Source organism: Mustelus asterias, chromosome 7, assembly GCF_964213995.1.
Source record: "Mustelus asterias chromosome 7, sMusAst1.hap1.1, whole genome shotgun sequence".
Classification (NCBI taxonomy): Eukaryota; Metazoa; Chordata; class Chondrichthyes; order Carcharhiniformes; family Triakidae; genus Mustelus; species Mustelus asterias.
The window spans coordinates 105,306,297-105,327,775 of NC_135807.1; the positions used below are offsets into that span (position 1 = coordinate 105,306,297).

The following is a 21,479-nucleotide window of genomic DNA, read 5'->3' on the forward strand; positions in this document are numbered from 1 at the left end:
CGCCCGCCCTCCCTCCCTGCCTCCGCCCCGCCCGCCCTCCCTACCTGCCTCCGCCCCGCCCGCCCTCCCTACCTGCCTCCGCCCCGCCCACCTGCCCACCCTCTCACCCCCCGCCCGCCCTCTCACCCGCCCAGCCTCTCACACGCCCACTCACCCGCCCTCCCTCCCTCTTCCTCGCTCCCCTCCCTCCCTCTTCCTCGCTCCCCTCCCTCCCTCTGCCTGGCTCCCCCTCGCTCCCTCTGCCAGGCTCCCCCTCCCTCCCTCTGCCTCGCTCCCCCTCCCTCCCTCTGCCTCGCTCCCCCTCCCTCCCTCTGCCTCGCTCACCTCGCTCCCTCTTCCTCGCTCCCCTCCCTGCCTCTGCCTGGCTCCCCCTCCCTCCCTCTGCCTGGCTCCCCCTCCCTCCCTCTGCCTCGCTCCCCTTCCCTCCCTCTGCCTCGCTCCCCTTCCCTCCCTCTGCCTCGCTCCCCCTCCCTCCCTCCGCCTCGCTCCCCCTCCCTCCCTCCGCCTCGCTCCCCCTCCCTCCTTCCGCCTCACTCCCCCTCCCTCCCTCCGCCTCGCTCCCCTTCCCTCCCTCTGCCTCGCTCCCCCTCCCTCCCTCCGCCTCGCTCCCTCTCCCTCCCTCCGCCTCGCTCCCCCTCCCTCCTTCCGCCTCACTCCCCCTCCCTCCCTCCGCCTCGCTCCCCCTCCCTCCCTCCGCCTCGCTCCCCCTCCCTCACTCCGCCTCGCTCCCCCTCCCTCCCTCCGCCTCGCTCCCCCTCCCTCCCTCCGCCTCGCTCCCCCTCCCTCCCTCCGCCTCGCTCCCCCTCCCTCCCTCCGCCTCGCTCCCCCTCCCTCCCTCCGCCTCGCTCCCCATCCCTCCCTCCGCCTCGCTCCCCCTCCCTCCCTCCGCCTCGCTCCCCCTCCCTCCCTCCGCCTCGCTCCCCCTCCCTCCCTCCGCCTCGCTCCCCTTCCCTCCCTCCGCCTCGCTCCCCCTCCCTCCCTCCGCCTCGCTCCCCCTCCCTCCCTCCGCCTCGCTCCCCCTCCCTCCCTCCGCCTCGCTCCCCCTCCCTCCCTCCGCCTCGCTCCCCCTCCCTCCCTATGCCTCGCTCCCCCTCCCTCCCTCCGCCTCGCTCCCCCTCCCTCCCTCCGCCTCGCTCCCCCTCCCTCCCTCCGCCTCGCACCCCCTCCCTCCCTCCGCCTCGCACCCCCTCCCTCCCTCCGCCTCGTTCCCCCTCCCTCCCTCCGCCTCGTTCCCCCTCCCTCCCTCCGCCTCGCTCCCCCTCCCTCCCTCCACCTCGCTCCCCCTCCCTCCCTCCGCCTCGCTCCCCCTCCCTCCCTCCGCCTCGCTCCCCCTCCCTCCCTCCGCCTCCCTCTCGCTCCCTCCGCCTCGCTCCCTCTCCCTCCCTCTCCTTCGCCCTCCTTCATTCTTTCTCTCATTTTAGTCCAACATGGTCATTTTGCCATTCCCAAGTGATCCACTATGATGTGTCGTTTTTGATTGGTGAAATAAGTCTTTTGATCCATTAAATGTTACGGCTTGTGCACTGATATGTACATAACTCCAGTAATGGGAGAAGGGTGGAATGTACTGAGTCTGAGAGTTGTCCCCTCTAATATGGTGCTGAGAGATATGTGAAGGAGATGCACAGCCAGCAAGATAACACCAAAGCATTAAGAGCTCTTCACTCGGGACAACAGCTGATCCCCAGTTCCAGTGAGACATGTGCCTGAACCGTTCTGCGGAGCGTGATTCCTATGGGGGGAGAGACATCTGCAAATTTAGCAACCATACCCTCAGTCCTTCATTCAAGTCATTTATATGAATTGTAAAAAGTTGAGAAGTTGAGGACCCAGCACTGATCCTGTGGCACACCTTTCATCACATCCTGCCAACTCATTCCCTGTTAACTCGCCAATCTTCTATCCATTATAATATATTATCTCCCCCATTATTTAGCAAATTTTGACCAATCACAGAATCACAACTACCGTTGGAAACTGTTCTGTGTTTTGCAATAATGGGCTTGCTTCTTAGAAGGTGTCAAATATAGGCATCTGCATGTGGAAAAACCATTTTTGAGTATTGGAGTTTGTGCTCAGCCTAACAAATGAGTGGTACAACCCCAATTTATCCTCACAGCATATAAAGGCAAGAATATTATCACAAACCTTCGGAAGTCATTGATTAGATCACAGTTAGAGTATCATATCCAATTCTGGGCACACATTTTAGAAAGGAGATCAAGGCCTTAGATTGCAGAGCAAATTTACTAGAATGGCACCAGGAATGATGGAATACAATTATGTGGAGGGACTAGGAAACCTGGGACTGTTTTCCTAGAAGCACAGAAGGCTAAGGGAAGATTTAATAGAGGTGTTCATGTTGATCCACCAGATCCACCAGATCCACCAGAACGAACTCTTCAGTTGTAGGCAATAAAATAAATCAAAGAAAAAGGTTTAATAAAGAAACTTCATTACTCCAGTACTTGAGGCCTCACCCTGGGCCATTCCAAGCTCCCACAAACCCTTGCAGCTTCTTATACTGAGTCAGCTGGTCAGCTGACCACCACAGCATTTTGTCATTGGTTACATAGTTTACTCTGTCAGCTGACCCTTACAGCGTGTTACCATTGATCACACTACAACAGATCCAATTTTATCATTGGTTACATTCTAACAGTTCAAATGAAGGGTTTTCTTATGGTGGAAAAGGTTAAATTGTTTCCACTGGCAGGACAGTCAGGAACCAAAGGGCACAGTTCAAATAACTGGTAAAAAATAAAGCAACGTGGGAGAAGAAATGTTTTTTGTACTCTGTGAGTTATTATTATTGGAATGAATATGTGAAACAGCAGTGAAAACACCAGATTTAATAATGACTTTCAAAAAGGAATTGGTCATGGATTTAAATGAAAAATCTGGGGGAGTGAGACCCAGCAAGGAATGGCTTTTTTACATGTTTCTATGTAAAATAAACCCTACACTTTATGTTGATCAATAGGACATTGTACACTTGCTCTGAAAAGCAAACACTGTCGAGATGGAACAGCGTGGCTTCGGCAACCTCAGTGACTAGTGGGCCCAGGAGGTGAGTTATTGTCAGGATTCACAACATAACCATTGTAAATGTTACTATTCGTAAGCATCTGACGTGTGGACTTTAGAAGCTGGGCGATTGATCCTCATGTGAAATAATTCACTAGTTTGCATTCAAACTGATGGCCACCATCGGGGGATTTTGCTGGGTTGGAGTGGTGGTTGGAGTGCGGTGGGTAGGGGCTGAACCATAAAACCATGGAAAAGTTACGGTGCAGAAAGAAGCCATTCAGCCCAGCATGTCTGCACAAGCCCAAAAAGAGAAAACATCTCGCCGCTCATTTTAATCCCACTTTCCAGCATCTGGTCGATAGCCTTGCAGGTTACAGCACTTCAGATACAGATCTAGGTATTTTTTTCAATGAATTAAGTGTTTCAGCCTCAACTACCAATTTAGGCTACCAACTTACCCTCCACCTTCTGGGTGAAAAAGGTTTTCTTCATGTCTCCTTTAATTCTTCTACCAATCACCTTCGATCTATACCCCCTGGTAACTGACCCTGCAGCTAGGGGAAGCAAGCCTTTCCTGTCTACCTCCTCATTTTACACAGATCAAGTAAGCCACCCCTTAGCCTCCTCTGTTTTTTGGCAAACAACCCTAGCCTATCCAATCTCTCCTCATAACTGCAATTTTCAAGCCATAGTAACATTCTTGTTAATCTCCTCTGCACTCTCTCCAGAACAATTATGTCCGTCCTCCAATGTGCTGACCAGAACAGTACACAAAATGTCACTGGCATTTTGTACAGTTCCATCATTACATCCCTGCTTTCGTATTCAATAACTTGCCCAATAAAGCATTAAATTTTCTTTCTTGACTCACCTTATGAACCTGTCCTGCCACCTGAAAGCACCTGTGGATATGTACTCCATGTTAGCTCACTTCCTCAGCCCCTCTCTATATTTTCCCATTTATTGAGTATTCTCTTGCATTGTTTGCTCTCCCCAAATGCATTGCCTCTCACTTTTGCATTGAATTCCATTTGCCACTTCTCTGCCCGCTCAACCAAACCATTGATATCATTCGGGAGTTGACAGCTATTCTCTTCACTATCAACTACACAGTCAATTCTTGTGTCACCTACAAATTTTCCAATCATACCATCCACATATAACTCAGAATTTTGTTTTGTAAAATTTCACCTTCAAAGAGTGAGAAAACTGGAGAGTCCTAGACTCGTCTTTTGAGCAAGTTTAAAAATGCATTCTTATGGCACTTAATGCATAAAAAAGTGCCAGGATGCAATTCATACCAGGTTGGCGGGGGGCGGGGGGGGGGGGGGGGGTGAGGTGGAGCTTCAGCTCGCCAGGGAAGCCGGCTGCTGAGCTTGGGGGGCACTATTGCGCAGGTGCCCAGATCTCCTACTGCCCACCATCCCGCCTCTCCTGCCCCCATGGACATTCCACTCACCCCCTCCATGCCTATCACCTACCTCCTTCAGAGTTTGTTCCTTCCACGATCACCGATTGCCCCTCTGCAGTGTTCCCTCCCACTTGCTCCAGCAAAGTTCCCTACCTTCCCTACACCTCTACGGATCTCCCTGCTCATCTCCCTCTCTTCACCCCCCCAACCCCGGCACATCATGGCTCTATCTTCTGCCACTGCCCCATTTCGGCTCTGCCACATTCTGGCACTTCCCCTTAGCACTGCCCTGGCATAGTTATGGTGCCTGGTGGATACTGCCAGGTTTGGACTTCCCACTGGGCACAGCCAGGCTCTGCCCACCTCCTGGGGCTTCAATGGCTTCCAATCCACCCTACTCCCCCTGCCCCCGGAGAGGCCATGTGAGGTGGTACAGGTAAGTGAGTCCGGATGAAAGCATCCGGGACTCGTTAAGACATTCAAGTGATGTAATTGATATTTAAATCAGCAGTGCGCGCTTTCTGGGCCCCAATGTTGATAGTGCTAAGGGGTCAGTGAGTTGCCAGTGTACCAATGTTGGTGGTGCCCCAGTGGCAGTGTTGGCTCAGTGTCAGCCATAGCTCAGTTGGTAGCACTCTTGTCTCTGAGTTACAAGGTTTCTGATTCACATCCCATTCTAGGGCCTGAGGACAAAAATCAAGATTAGTACTCCAAAGCAGTATTGAGGGAGTTTTGCACTGTGGAGGGTGCTGTCTTTTGGAGGAAACACTAAACCTATGGCCCATCTGCCTGCCTTGATAGATGCAAAATATGCCATGGTAATCCTTCAAAGAAGAGCAAGGGACTTCACAGTCTCACTGAATTGTTATGGCACACAGAGAGGCTATGTGGCCCATTGTGTCTGCAGCAGTCTCCAAATGAGCATCATGTCTTAGTGCCTTCCTCCAATTTGAAAATATCTATTAACCATTACTCTCTGCTTCCTATTATTCAGCCAATTTTGTATCCATGTCCCTTTTTATTCCATGAGCTATAACTTTTCTCACAAATCTGTTGTGTGACACTATATCGAATGCCTTCTGAAAGTCCATGTACAATGCATCAGCAGTATTACCCTCATCGAGTTTTCTGTTACCTCCTCAAAAAACTACAGCACGTTGGTAAAAAACAATTTTTCCTTTAGAAATCCACGCTGGCCCTTTCAAATCAACACACATTTTTCCATGTGACTACTAATTCCATCCCGAATAATTGCTTCTAAGAGCTTGCCTACTACTGATGTTACACTGAATGGCTTGTAATTGCTGGGGCTATCCTTACAACCGTTTTTGAACAAGGGCATAACATTTGCGATAACATTTAATTAACACAGTCTTCTGGCACCTCCCCTGAATCTAGAGAAGACTGGAAGATTATGGCCAGCGCCTCCACAATTTCCGTTCTCAAATATCCTTGGATATTCAATATCCCTGGTCCCCGGTGCCTCACCAACTTTCAGTCCTGACAGCCTATCCAACACTTCCTCCTCATCAATTTTCTTCTAAGGACAGAGCTTTTTCATCTCTCCTCTGAACTTTCTGTGTTACCCTTGGTTCTTAACTATATTTTCAACTGATACCTGTCGTAAGCACATTTTTTTCTTCCTTATGTTAATTCTATCTCACTTTTCATCCAGGGAGTTCTGGATTTGTTTGCCCTAACTTTCTCTATTCAGGGAATATACCTTGACTGTACCTGGGCCATTTCTTTTTTTAAAGTAACCCATCATTTAGCTCAAATTTCCTGTCAAACTTCAGTTCAAGTCTAACTGGCCCATCTCTGGTCTTACCCCATTTTCTGCCTCGCTCCCTGAATTCTGATTGCAGGACTCCATTCTCTTTCCTACCTAACTCATTGGTTATCAATGTGGATCACAACCTCTGATTGTTCACTCTCTCCCAGAAGAATGTCCTGCAGTCGGTCTGTGACATTCTTGACTCTGGTATTCTTCACGTTCACCCCTGATTTCTCACCCTGATCCCTCACCCAACCTCCAATCCCTGACCCTCGCCCCTTGATTCCTCGCCTTCGCCCCTTGATTTCTCATCCTCAAGGAAATGGGTAGCTCAAATTTAATGCAACTCAGGAGATATGCAGTGGAGTTTTCATTGAAGAGTTGGAGTTTGTAAAAAAAAAATTAAAGCAACTGAAAGAGCTCAGGTGTATTCAAGTCGTGATAAATGAATGGATAAACAATGGGGCTGAGATAGATGCATATTGGCCAATAATGGGAAGGACCTAAAATGTTAAACCGAGCTCATGGTCAAACAGGATGACAATGTTTTGAATGCCTAGTCAAGCCTAGGAAGGTGATCAGGGAGATGGATGGTGCCAGTGGAAAAAGAGAAATGTCCCTTCTAAAGATGTCTTTAATTTATCTCTTTAGCACGTTGCCACATTGCTTACTGTTGTGAAGTTATGAGCAATAGCCTTGTATTGAATTTTACTGAAAATATAGCCTGCAGCCATTCCACCTCAGAAACTTTCAAGATGGACCCCGCTTAACTCGAGGTTCAAAATGTTGTTAATAACTATAGTTGGAATCTTCTCAGGTGCAGACATGCGACCAAAAGGTAATCTGTTAAAGGAATATCTCCCAAATGGTGTGATAAAGGTTGTAAGTAATTTGGATTCCTCATCTAAGGGTGATAGCCAAAAGCCATTAGTTGTGTCCAGCTTAGTGAAAATTGAAATTTTTCCAGCTTTACGGCACAGTGGCACAGTGGTTAGCACTGCTGCCTCCCAGCGCCGGGGACCTGGGTTCAAATCTGGCCTCGAATCCCTGTCTGTGTGGAGTCTGCATGTTCTCCTTGTGTCTGCGTGGGTTTCCTCCAGGTGTTCCGATTTCCTCCCACAGTCCAAAGATGTGCGGGTTAGGTTGATTGGCCATGCTAAATTTCCCCTTAGTGTCGGGGGGATTAGCAGGATAAATAGGGGGACGGGGCATGGGTGGGATTGTTGTTGGTGCAGGATTGATGGGTCGAATGGCCTCATTCTACACCGATGGAGTTCTATAAGGATGAGGATGAATTTCCCTTTAGCAGCTTTATTCAACTGTATGAGATCTACATAGATTAGAACCAAACCTGAACATCAATTTATAGAGCTTGTTACAGGAGAGATTACTCCATGCCATAACATTGCGTCAATTTCCTACTTTAAGTTCTGAACTTTTCCTGGTGTAAACAAACACACTGGGCAGGATTTTCCGGCCATGCTCCCCCCAAAACCGGAAAGTCCTGCTGAGGTCAATGGATCTTTGCATATTCTGCCCCTCCGTCCGCTACAATTCCTGTGGCAGGCGGGCCAGGAAAATTCCGGTCACTGGTTTTGATTCAGGGTGTAAGATGATGTAATTAGCTGTTTTCAGCTTCACAAGCCCTTTGGACAATTGTGGAAATTTTGTTCAAAATCATAAAGCTGTTCTTGGTTTCCAATTCCTCCATGCTGTAGATCAATTGTAAACCTGTGCAAGCTTCTTTACTAACAAGTGAACAAGCCTCGTTCTGGATTACGCAGAAGACTGGGTGATTTCCCTCTCTTTGTACTGAAGTGTTGCAATTATCAGGCCCACGACTTTTAAGTTGTTGCCTCCCATGGTCTATGGAGCTGTACACTTGATGGGAGAAGATCATTTCTCTCCAACCATGGTTCAGCATTGGATAGATCCAAAATTCTAGCTCCAATGTCAAGTTTAAAACATGTTTTACATCCATTGACTAAATTTTCGGCATTATAACTACTTTTGGCAACCCTTTAATCTCATCCAAGAATGGCACCTCTAAACATATTGGGGGCGTTCTTACCAAAATAATTCTAAGTGCCAAACGAGCTTGAAAACAGGAGAAAATCGTGTCTTTTTTGGGCAAATTAAAAGTTGAATCTTATCTCATTTTGAGGAAAAAAAGCAAGATCAGTTTCCCACTTGCAGGGGGAGGGGACAGGGCCTAAGCTTACTGAAAGCTGGCAGATTGCAGCAGAGGGCGCCATTCCACATGCTAAGATCTCTTTGTTCTGAGAGATCTGTCAGGCACCTTCCTCCAGCTGGTCTCTGTGGCTGATTTCCTGCCCCCGCTCCCCGCATTGACCGGGTGAGCACTGGTTGCAGACTGCGCAGGATCCCGCCTCTGCCTTAGGCCCTGCTCCTTCAGGTCTGCCCTCTCCCAGTAGGCCCCATATCCCTCATGCCCCATCCCCTGGTGGGCACTGCCAGTGTGCCAGGCTGGCAGTGCTAGGGGTGACTGGTAGGCGGTGCCAGGCCGGCAGTGCCAAAAGGGCACTCTCTGTGTCCCCGATCTCCTGGGACGCCTCAATGGCCTCCGGTCCTACCTGTGAGGCCACCACGACAGGTCCCCATTGATGGGGACCATACGTGATCCTCGCCGGAGATGACTTTCACCAGCAAGGCCGCAAAGGCAAGTGAGCCCGGACGATTCCATCCCAGGCTTACTTGTAATATTTAAATTCTACTTTAAATAGGATTTAAATATTACAATCAACGCCATGCCCTTTTTGGGCATGAGGCTGATCTCACTGGATATTTGGTGCCGGTAAGATCACGGGAGGCAAGAAATGGGGCGTGAACCCGATTTTTCGGCTCTCTCGCAATCTTACTGGCTTGCCCTGCCCAATCGACCATTGGATTTTTCTAACCTTTGATGGTATTTCATTTCTCCTTGCTCTGACAGACTGCTTTAAAATAACCCATCTTACAAAAATGCTACTCTGCAGTTTTGGTGATCAATCTCCACACTGATAACACTAGGTTATGGTGGTTACCATGCCCTCTCCATATTTCCCCTGTTTCTGGACAGCTCTGATTTTACTCTGAAACATAACACACTCCAGAGTTTGTGCTTCTTTGCAAATAAGTTTTCCTAATATCTTGAAGTGCTGAACTAACTGATTTGCCTTGTTAAGTTACCCTTCAGCTGCAATAGATCTGACAAATTTTGGTCTAAGACACCAACAATGATTCTTCCTTTAAGTTACCATACTCGCATTTTTCTGCCAGTCAGTATAAATCATCAGAAAACAAATCAACACATTCAACTGGTTGCTGGGTGCACTTACTAAACTTCACCCCCTCAACCACAATAGTATCATTCCTGAGACTGAGGTAGGCATCAAATGCTTTCACTTCTTCATCACATGCAGTGGTTTCTTTGTTGATTCCTGTGTGATTAGGATATCATCTGCAAATCCACCCAAATCCGTGCCAGTGTAGCCACACTTCAGCTTAGTTTGAACCTGCAACTAGTTCAAACAATGTGGTCATAGCAATAACTTCTCCTTTCCATTTTTTTTGTCTTTCAATCTGCTACTTGTCCATATACGGTTAAGTTGCTGGCTGTTTGTTTACCTGCTGTCTATTTACCTGCTGCAACCATTGATCTAATTGTGTTTGAAGTGTTGTTAATGACAATTGTTGGAATCTTCTGAAGTAGAGTTTAACATAAATTTTGTTCAAAACATAATAAATAATAACTATATCTGTGACGAAACTTCATCTCCACAAGGCTGCAAGGGAGAGCCTGATCGTGAGTCATTTGATCTTGTATCACTTCCCGAAGATGTTGTGAACTGTCTGATTTATATATTCACATTAACCATTTAAATTACATTTGTCAGACAAAAATCATCTTTATCTTTCGGTATTCCAATAATCTTCTCTGGTGTGGATCCCATTCATTTGAGCTCCTGAATACTCTTATCACATATGAGTTTAAGGATACGATTTTACCAATGTATGGATTTTCCACTCTGACTCTGTCATTGTTGCACGGGTGTGTGGCAGATTAAATAACTATTTTTACAGAGCCACGTGGGTACTGGAGACTGGACCTGCCAAATCCATATTCTGGCCCTTCAACCACACTCCTGCTGGAGTTTCTGTCACTGTATGGAAGAGGATGTTGGATTTTGATCATGTGTTGTTTAATTCAGTTTAACTTGGTCTATTCTTCAAATATATTATAGTCTGATCATTTCAAGCTATAGGTCAGTGACTGGCTTTCTTTTTATTTTCACTCCTGATGAAGAGTGCCTTCCAGGAAGCAACAAGATATTTTGTAATTCCAACACATACTTTAAAGCTATTATTCTTGGGATGTGGGCATCACTAGTATGTATGACAAGTTTCCAACTCTAAAGACATTAATGAGCCAATTGAGTTTTTCTAACTTCCATGATCATTTATTAAGGATAATAGGCCAGCATTTTTCGGCCATTCACACCCCTCTGTCAATGCAAGTGAAGACGGAGAATTTGACACACAGCCAAATCTCCATTCACTGCAGCGGGACCAGAAAATCCCACTGGCGTGAACAAATTTCCCTCCAGATTTTTTAAACTGAATTCAAATTGACCAACTGTCATTCTGGGATATAAATTCATGTTCTCTGGATTGTTAGGCCAGAGCACTCAATCACTAATCCAGTAACTTAATTATTGCACTATGTGTGTATATATTATATACATCATTATCAACAATATAAGATACATCATAGATGACTAACTCGACCTGTATTTTTAATATGCTTTGTACTCTGACTATAAATTGGATGCACATAAAATCCTATTTTTTTTCTTCTTTTCAGTGTTGTTGAATTGCTGAATCTCTGGCATGATGACCCTGAGGATCTTCTCCTTGAACTTGGTTTTGGCAAAGAGGAGGCTGACATCTCAACTAAAATTCCTGCTCGCTTCATAAATAGCTCATCTGTTGCAACTGGAATAAATTTAGGAGTGTTTCTGGATGCACAGAAGCTACGGATGGAAATGGAGAGCCCCAATTTATACAGTAAGAAAGGCTCTTTGTAACATAGTAAGAAGTTTAACAACACCAGGTTAAAGTCCAACAGGTTTATTTGGTAGCAAAAGCCACACAAGCTTTCGAGGCTCTGAGCCCCTTCTTCAGGTGAGTGGGAATTCTGTTCACAAACAGAACTTATAAGACACAGACTCAATTTACATGAATAATGGTTGGAATGCGAATACTTACAACTAATCCAGTCTTTAAGAAACAAAACAATGGGAGTGGAGAGAGCATCAAGACAGGCTAAAAAGATGTGTATTGTCTCCAGACAAGACAGCCAGTGAAACTCTGCAGGTCCACGCAACTGTGGGAGTTACAAATAGTGTGACATAAATTCTGATTCTAGGATCGCATGATAAAGACTCAGGAGGAAAAAAGCAGAAATATTTATGTGAAATAGTGTGACATAAACCCAATATCCCGGTTGAGGCCGTCCTTGTGTGTGCGGAACCTGGCTATCAGTTTCTGCTCCGCGACTCTGCGCTGTCGTGTGTCGCGAAGGCCGCCTTGGAGAACGCTTACCCGAATATCAGAGGCCGAATGCCCGTGACCGCTGAAGTGCTCCCCAACAGGAAGAGAACAGTCTTGCCTGGTGATTGTCGAGCGGTGTTCATTCATCCGTTGTCGCAGCGTCTGCATAGTTTCCCCAATGTACCATGCCTCGGGACATCCTTTCTTGCAGCGTATCAGGTAGACAACGTTGGCCGAGTTGCAAGAGTATGTACCGTGTACCTGGTGGATGGTGTTCTCACGTGAGATGATGGCATCTGTGTCGATGATCCGGCACGTCTTGCAGAGGTTGCTGTGGCAGGGTTGTGTGGTGTCTTGGTCACTGTTCTCCTGAAGGCTGGGTAGTTTGCTGCGGACAATGGTCTGTTTGAGGTTGTGCGGTTGTTTGAAGGCAAGAAGTGGGGGTGTGGGGATGGCCTTGGCGAGATGTTCGTCTTCATCAATGACATGTTGAAGGCTCCGGAGGAGATGCCGTAGCTTCTCCGCTCCGGGGAAGTACTGGACAACGAAGGGTACTCTGTCCACTGTGTCCCGTGTTTGTCTTCTGAGGAGGTCGGTGCGGTTTTTCGCTGTGGCGCGTTGGAACTGTTGATCAATGAGTCTAGCGCCATATCCTGTTCTTATGAGGGCATCTTTCAGCGTCTGGAGGTGTCTGTTGCGATCCTCCTCATCCGAGCAGATCCTGTGTATACGGAGGGCTTGTCCGTAGGGGATGGCTTCTTTAACGTGTTTAGGGTGGAAGCTGGAGAAGTGGAGCATCGTGAGGTTATCCGTGGGCTTGCGGTACAGTGAGGTGCTGAGGTGACCGTCCTTAATGGAGATGCGCGTGTCCAAGAATGCAACCGATTCCGGAGAGTAGTCTATGGTGAGCCTGATGGTGGGATGGAACTTGTTGATGTCATCATAGAGTTGTTTCAGTGATTGTTCACCATGAGTCCAAAGGAAGAAAATGTCATCGATGTATCTAGTGTATAGCATCGGTTGAAGGTCCCGTGCGGTGAAGAAGTCTTGTTCGAACCTGTGCATGAAGATGTTGGCATATTGAGGTGCAAATTTGGTCCCCATGGCTGTTCCGTGTGTCTGGATGAAGAACTGGTTGTTGAAGGTGAAGATATTGTGGTCCAGGATGAAGCGGATGAGATGTAAAATTGCATCTGGAAACTGGCAGTTGTTGGCGCTGAGCACTGAGGCCGTTGCAGCAATGCCATCGTCATGGGGGATGCTGGTGTAGAGTGCTGAGACATCCATTGTGACGAGGAGCGCTCCTGGTTCAACTGCTCCATGTGTGCCGAGTTTCTGTAGGAAGTCCGTCGTGTCGCGACAAAAGCTGGGGGTTCTTTGTACAATGGGTTTCAGGATGCCCTCGACATAGCCGGAGAGGTTCTCGCACAGGGTCCCATTGCCCGATACGATGGGACGGCCGGGTGTGTTTGCCTTGTGTATCTTCGGGAGGCAGTAGAGATCTCCAACGCGGGGAGTACGTGGGATGAGAGCACGGAGGGTGTTCTGAAGGTCCGGATCAAAGGTCTTGATCAGAGTGTTGAGTTGACGGGTGTGTTCTTTGGTCGGATCTGCAGGTAACTGTCTGTAGTGTTCCTCGTTGTTGAGTTGTCGGTACACTTCTTTGCAGTAATCCGTTCTGTTCAGTATGACGATGGCCCCTCCTTTGTCTGCTGGTTTGATGACAATGTTGCGGTTGGTCTTGAGAGCGTGGATGGCGTCACGTTGTGCTTGGGTGATGTTCGGGGCTGTCTTGTGAGTGCGGCTGATGAATTTGGTGTTGACGCACCTCCTGACGGCTTGGGCATACATGTCAAGTCGAGGGCAGCGGCCTTCCGGAGGAGTCCAATTCGACTCTTTCCTCTTCGGATGCACTGCGGATCTCTCTGTCGGCTGTTCCAGTTCATTGGCTGTCTCATTGTGTTCGTTGTTGGCCTCTTGGGGTTTGTGGAAGAACTCCCTCAGCCTCATTCGCCTGATGAATTCCTCTGTGTCTGCTGCGAGACTGATGGGGTCTATTTTGGTGGTGGGGCAAAAATTAAGCCCTCGGCTGAGAACTTCGATTTCATCTGGTTGAAGTGTGTAGTCGGACAAGTTGACAATGGACTTCCCTGCAGTGGGACTGTTTCCTACTGTGGTACCGGGGGAGGCTTGGTTGCTGCTGGTGGTGATGCCGAGTTTCTCAAGTTTCCTGTTCTTGGTGTGCATGTAGATGGTGTAGTTCCTTTGTCTCGTCTGCTTGGCAGAGTTTCGCAGCTGGTCTGCGTCCTGAGCGCAAGTTGAGAATATGGATTCGATCTTGGTTTCCAGGCTGCGGCGTTTGCTGTAGAGTTGGTGTATGAGGTGGTTGAGGAGGGTGAGAGAGGTGCGACGGCAAAGTCTCTCAGCGTAGTCTGTGTTATAGGTTGACCTGAGTGGGTTCGTGATCTGTAGTCCTTTCGGTATCTTGTCTGCTTTCTTGCATCTTTGTAGAAACTTGATGTCTGTGTCGATATGCGCGATCTTCTTGGCGATCCTCTCCACTTGGAGCCGGCAGTTTGCGGTGTCTATGGTAGTCATGATGTGGAGATGCCGGCGTTGGACTGGGGTAAACACAGTAAGAAGTTTAACAACACCAGGTTAAAGTCCAACAGGTTTATTTGGTAGCAAAAGCCACACAAGCTTTCGAGGCTCTGAGCCCCTTCTTCAGGTGAGTGGGAATTCTGTTCACAAACAGAACTTATAAGACACAGACTCAATTTACATGAATAATGGTTGGAATGCGAATACTTACAACTAATCCAGTCTTTAAGAAACAAAACAATGGGAGTGGAGAGAGCATCAAGACAGGCTAAAAAGATGTGTATTGTCTCCAGACAAGACAGCCAGTGAAACTCTGCAGGTCCACGCAACTGTGGGAGTTACAAATAGTGTGACATAAATTCTGATTCTAGGATCGCATGATAAAGACTCAGGAGGAAAAAAGCAGAAATATTTATGTGAAATAGTGTGACATAAACCCAATATCCCGGTTGAGGCCGTCCTTGTGTGTGCGGAACCTGGCTATCAGTTTCTGCTCCGCGAATCTGGCCATCCCCACACCCCCACTTCTTGCCTTCAAACAACCGCACAACCTCAAACAGACCATTGTCCGCAGCAAACTACCCAGCCTTCAGGAGAACAGTGACCAAGACACCACACAACCCTGCCACAGCAACCTCTGCAAGACGTGCCGGATCATCGACACAGATGCCATCATCTCACGTGAGAACACCATCCACCAGGTACACGGTACATACTCTTGCAACTCGGCCAACGTTGTCTACCTGATACGCTGCAAGAAAGGATGTCCCGAGGCATGGTACATTGGGGAAACTATGCAGACGCTGCGACAACGGATGAATGAACACCGCTCGACAATCACCAGGCAAGACTGTTCTCTTCCTGTTGGGGAGCACTTCAGCGGTCACGGGCATTCGGCCTCTGATATTCGGGTAAGCGTTCTCCAAGGCGGCCTTCGCGACACACGACAGCGCAGAGTCGCGGAGCAGAAACTGATAGCCAGGTTCCGCACACACAAGGACGGCCTCAACCGGGATATTGGGTTTATGTCACACTATTTCACATAAATATTTCTGCTTTTTTCCTCCTGAGTCTTTATCATGCGATCCTAGAATCAGAATTTATGTCACACTATTTGTAACTCCCACAGTTGCGTGGACCTGCAGAGTTTCACTGGCTGTCTTGTCTGGAGACAATACACATCTTTTTAGCCTGTCTTGATGCTCTCTCCACTCCCATTGTTTTGTTTCTTAAAGACTGGATTAGTTGTAAGTATTCGCATTCCAACCATTATTCATGTAAATTGAGTCTGTGTCTTATAAGTTCTGTTTGTGAACAGAATTCCCACTCACCTGAAGAAGGGGCTCAGAGCCTCGAAAGCTTGTGTGGCTTTTGCTACCAAATAAACCTGTTGGACTTTAACCTGGTGTTGTTAAACTTCTTACTGTGTTTACCCCAGTCCAACGCCGGCATCTCCACATCTTTGTAACATGACATGGCTTGGTTTAAAAAGTGGGATGTCCTTTGGGCTTTGGATGATACTCATCACATACATGCATCAGTTGGATCTTTGAAACAGCCTGACCATTTGAAACAGTGACTGGCATTTAGGTTTATATTCTAATCCAGTTTCAAATAACTTGTTCTATGTCACTGTTTTACTATAGTTTAAAACTTCTCTTAAGTTATCATCCAAAGTTCCAAAAACAGTTCTTTTCAACATGATTACCAAAATATGCCCGAAATATGAAATAAAAACAGTAAATGCTGGGAAAAAAATCAGCAAGTCAGGCTGTAGAGAGAAACAGAATTAATATTCAGGTTGCCTGACCTGCTGAGTTTTTTCAGCATTTTTATTTTTATTATATAAGAATATTTGTCTGCAGGTGATAAATGAATGAATAAGCAATGGGTCTGAGGTAGGGGCAAAAGTGGCCAATGATTCAGAGGTGAATCTAAGGAGTATTTGTGATGAGAAGAATGTAACGTTATAAACTGAGCTCATGGTCGAACAGGGTGGCAACATTGTGAATGATCTGGCTGAGTCTGGGATGGTGATGGCAGCAGCAAAAGATAAATGTTTCTTATAAAGCTTTCTTTAATCTGCCTCTGTCACAACTTTAGGACTTAGAACTTTTCCTCTGCACCCTGACCTTAGATCTTCCTAGTCATTGGCTAGGAGAACATGTGAATGGCCATCTTTCATGTCTCTACTTAGAATAGAATCATAAGATTCTTACAGTGTAGAAGAGACTATTTGCCACTGTGCCGCAAGACTTAACATAGCAAAACACAACAAAAAACAGAGAAGTGCCATTCAGTCCATTGGAGGACCACAATAGAAACAATTTTATGTTTACAGCATATCCCATTAAATGGGTACTTAAGTTTAAATTGCCATCAGCAAATTGATCTTCAATGCAAGGTGACTAAGTTAATCACCAATAAAACATTGAGTGGTTAATCTATTTTTTGTCAGCTCCTGTGTTGATTCAGATGGGGATGCACAGAAGTAACACATGATTTGTCAGTAGATCAGTCTCTATTATGATAGCATTAATGGTTTGTGAAACAAGGTACAAAATCAGGTCAGTTCTGTTGATTAGGTATGCCAATTTATGGCTTACCATGTGATCTCCAGTATGGTATCTGTGAGCTAACAGGTTGAGTAGTGGCTTTATCAGGCAATTGCAGTGGATATTCTGTATGTTTTACTTTTTCTTGTTTATAATTTTGCTGTTTCAAATGTTCACGCTGCACTTAAGCTAGATCTGAAGTTGCAGATGTAACTAGATCCGGATGGAAGATCTAGCATCTCTCAATTTTCTCCTGTAGCACAGCCAAAACTAGATATTTACCATGAGAAATGAGCCACCCTCCTACCTAGAAATTGCTGTTTCCATGCAGCCCTTCAAACCTATTCTGCCAGTCAGTTGAATCCATCTATCTGACTTGGCTTTATATCCCTTACCCAGCAAAACATTGTCCATCTCAGGTTTGAAATTTTTAATTGAACTAGCCCCAAATGACTTTTTGGCAGAGAGAGTTGCAGATCTTCACCATCAGTTTTGCGAAGAAGTGAACAGAAATAGGAGCATGTGACCCCTTGAGCCTCCACTGCCATTCAGTACAATCATGGCTTATCTTCTGCATCAACTCCACTTTCTTGCCCACTTCCCATATCCCTTGATAAGACCATAAGCAATAAGTGCTTCCTGACATGACATTTGTGTGGTTTAGATTTAATTTAAGATTGTTCTGGATTCTCCCATGAGAGGAGGATTAGAAAACAACCGATATTTTCCAACTGATATTTTACCCCTCTGTTGGAGATACAGGGGTAGGTATTCAGGTTCCACCCGCTGCAGGAATCATTGCGGTGGGACAGAAGATTTGGTGGACCATTTAAAGGTCTATTGGCCTTGGGCAGGAATTTCCTGTCTCTGGCCGAGCACTACCAGAAAACCCTGCCCACTGAGAGCAATTGTTGCTCAAGTTGGTACAAGTTCACCCAGGATGAAGGAAAATCTTCGTGGAAATATTTAGGATTGTGATGAATCTGATAGTTTTAAAGAAAATTGCATTTGGTTGTGACAACATCCATCCAAGTTAACTCATGCTATTTTTAATTGTTTTATACTAAATACAGAATTTGGTTCTCATTTTTACCCCTCTCTTGTCCATTTAGATCGTTTCCAGCAACTTGTAGTCTTACAATCCTCCTTGTTCACGGAGGTGACCAACCAAAATCTATCCCCTCAGCTCACCACTGAGGAGGAACAGCAATTGGATACCACAGAAAAATGCAGAATAATGCTGAGGAAAGTGTCTCAGAGCATGAAGGATTCTCAAAGTTTCATAGTATGTAATGAAAAACCTTCAGGAAGGGACAGACGGGCCGCTTTCCAACATGCACACCAGTGTATTCCTGAAGACAGCATTTTGGCACCGCTGACAGTAGCACAGAATGAGGCCGAGAACAAGGCTTTTGATATGTCGTTTGAAGTGAACGAAGGGCAAGTTTGTATCTCACAGGAAATGACTGCCAAAGGCAGAGATGGGGAGTTCCGACTGATTACATCCCAAGCAAAGAAACTGAAAATCTGCACAAGTGATCAGCCACCAGATTCCTTCGAAATGGAAGAGGTAAACAAAATTAGACAAAAGGAATTCACGTCACATGTAAATAAAATAACACAAAAGTAGATGGATTAGTGGAGACTAGTTCTGAATTTCATAAATGGGGATATATGCCAGAATTCTACTGTCCCACCCGCCACAGGAATCGGAACAGGCAAGGACAATGGGAAGATTCGTTGACCTCAGGTGGGATTTTCCTGTCTCAGGTCAAGCGAGGCCATAAAATCCCACCTTAAGTGTATAAAAGCAAATAGGTAAAGTTCATCCAACACAAATCATTTGTTAGGCCATGGTTGGAATATTATGTCCAATTTTGGTGATGCCACTACATAGAACATAGAACAGTACAGCGCAGAACAGGCCCTTTGGCCCACGATGTTGTGCCGAGCTTTGTCTGAAACCCAGATCAAGCTATTCCCTCCCTATCATCCTGGTGTGCTCCATGTGCCTATCCAATAGCTTCTTAAATGTTCCTAAAGTTTCTGACTCCACTATCCCTGCAGGCAGTCCATTCCACACCCCAACCACTCTCTGAGTAAAAAACCTACCTCGGACATCCTTCCTATATCTCCCACCATGAACCCTATAGATATGCCCCCTAGTTACCGCTCCATTCACCCGAGGAAATAGTCTTTGAACGTTCACTCTATCTATCCCCCTCATCATCTTATAAACCTCTATCAAGTCTCCTCTCAACGTCCTCCGCTCCAAAGAGAAAAGCCCAAGTTCCCTCAACCTTTCCTCATAAGACCTACCCTCCAAACCAGGCAGCATCCTGGTAAATCTCCTTTGCACTCTTTCCAGTGTCTCCACATCCGTCTTGTAGTGAGGTGACCAGAACTGCACACAATATTCCAAATGTGGTCTCACCAAGGTCCTGTACAGTTGCAGCATAACCCCACGGCTCTTAAACTCAAACCCCCTGTTAATGAACGCCAACACACTATAGGCCTTCTTCACGGCTCTATCCACTTGAGTGGCAACCTTCAGAGATCTATGGATATGAACCCCAAGATCTCTCTGTTCCTCCACAGTCTTCAGAACCCTACCTTTGACCCTGTAATCCACATTTAAATTTGTCCTACCAAAATGAATCACCTCGCATTTGTCAAGGTTAAACTCCATTTGCCATTTTTCAGCCCAGCTCTGCATCCTATCTATATCTCTTTGCAGCCTACAACAGCCCTCCACCTCATCCACTACTCCACCAATCTTGGTGTCATCAGCAAATTTACTGATCCACCCCTCAGCCCCCTCCTCCAAGTCATTTATAAAAATCACAAATAGCAGAGGACCAAGCACTGATCCCTGTGGCACTCCGCTGGTAACCGGTTTCCAGTCCGAAAATTTTCCATCCACCACCACCCTCTGTCTTCTGTTAGATAGCCAGTTACCTATCCAATCAGCCAAACTTCCCTCTATCCCACACATCCTTACTTTCTTCATAAGCCGACCGTGGGGGACTTTATCAAACGCCTTACTAAAATCCATGTATATGACATCAACTGCACTACCTTCATCTACACACTTAGTTACCTCCTCAAAAAATTCTATCAAATTTGTGAGGCAAGACCTGCCCTTCACAAATCCGTGCTGACTAACCCGGATTAAGCTGCATCTTTCTAAATGGTCGTAAATCCTATCCCTAAGGACCTTTTCCATCAACTTACCGACCACCGAAGTAAGACTAACCGGCCTATAATTACCAGGGTCATTTCTGTTCCCTTTCTTAAACAGAGGAACCACATTTGCCACTCTCCAGTCCTCTGGCACCACCCCCGTGGACAGTGAGGACGCAAAGATCAATGCCAAAGGCTCTGCTATCTCATCCCTTGCCTCCCAAAGAATCCTAGGATATATTTCATCAGGCCCAGGGGACTTATCAACTTTCAGTTTATTCAAAATTGCTAGTACATCTTCCCTCCGAACATCTACTTCCTCCAGCCTATCAGCCTGTGACACCACCTCTTCCTCAAAAACATGGCCCCTCTCCTTACATGAATGTAAAAGTAATGGAAAGACTACCCAAATAAATCAAACACTTTTCTGCATTACTGTCTTCCAGGTATCTTTGCCTTTCCTTGTTCTCCTATGAGGTTGCTTCCACGGTATGGAAACATAGAATATAGGAGCAGGAGAAGGCCATTCAGCCCTTCAAACCTGCTCCACCATTCATTGGAATCATGGCTGATCATCCAACTCAATGGCCTGTTCCAGCCTATCACTGCCCGCCCCTCCTCCCTCACCAATGTCCCCATATCCATTGATCCCCTTTGCCTCAAGTGCTATATCTAACTGCTTCTTGAAAAGATTCAATGTTTTGGCCTGTGGTAGCGAATTCCACAGGCTAACCACTCTCTGCGTGAAGAAACTTTCCTCATCTCTGTCCTAAATGGTCTACTCTGTATTCTCAGACTATGACCCCTGGTTTTGGACACCCCCACCATCAGGAACACCTTTCTTGCATCTATCCTGTCTAGCCTTGTTAGAATTGTATAGGTTTCTATGGGAATACCCCCTCATTCTTCTGAACCCCAGCAAATACAATCCTAAATGAATCAATCTTTCCTCATACGTCAGACCTGCCATCTCAGTTTACCAGACTGAGTTGCTTCTCAGTCTGGTAAACCTTCTCTGCACTCTCTCCATAACAGGACCATCCTTCTTCAGATAAGCAGGTCAAAGCTACGCACAATATTCCAGGTGTGGTCTTATATAATTGCATCAAGACATTCCTGCTCCTGTACTCGAATTCTCTTGCTATGAAGGCGAGCATACCATTTGCTTTTTTTATTGCCTGCTGCACCTTCATGCTTACCTTCAGTGACCATTGTATAAGGATGCCCAGGTCTCGTTACACATTCCCATCTCCTAATTTATGGCCATTCAGATAGTAATCTGCCTCCCTGTTTTTGCTACCAAAGTGGTTAATCTCACATTTATCCAAATTGTACTACATCTGCCAATCATTTGCCCACTTAACTTGTCCAA

The 21,479-nt window shown here is 46.5% G+C and overlaps 1 protein-coding gene across 2 annotated transcripts in view; it reads left to right on the forward strand.

Annotated features, from left to right (window-relative positions):
* itprid1 (ITPR interacting domain containing 1) overlaps positions 1 to 21,479 on the forward strand; it is a 282,117-nt gene that overhangs the window by 103,155 nt on the left and 157,483 nt on the right. For both annotated transcript variants that reach the window (XM_078216648.1, XM_078216649.1), the window contains exons 7-9: positions 2,984 to 3,070; positions 11,080 to 11,282; positions 18,037 to 18,494. In XM_078216648.1, coding sequence (XP_078072774.1) covers positions 2,984 to 3,070; positions 11,080 to 11,282; positions 18,037 to 18,494 — 748 coding nt within the window. The remainder of the gene's footprint in view (positions 1 to 2,983; positions 3,071 to 11,079; positions 11,283 to 18,036; positions 18,495 to 21,479) is intronic.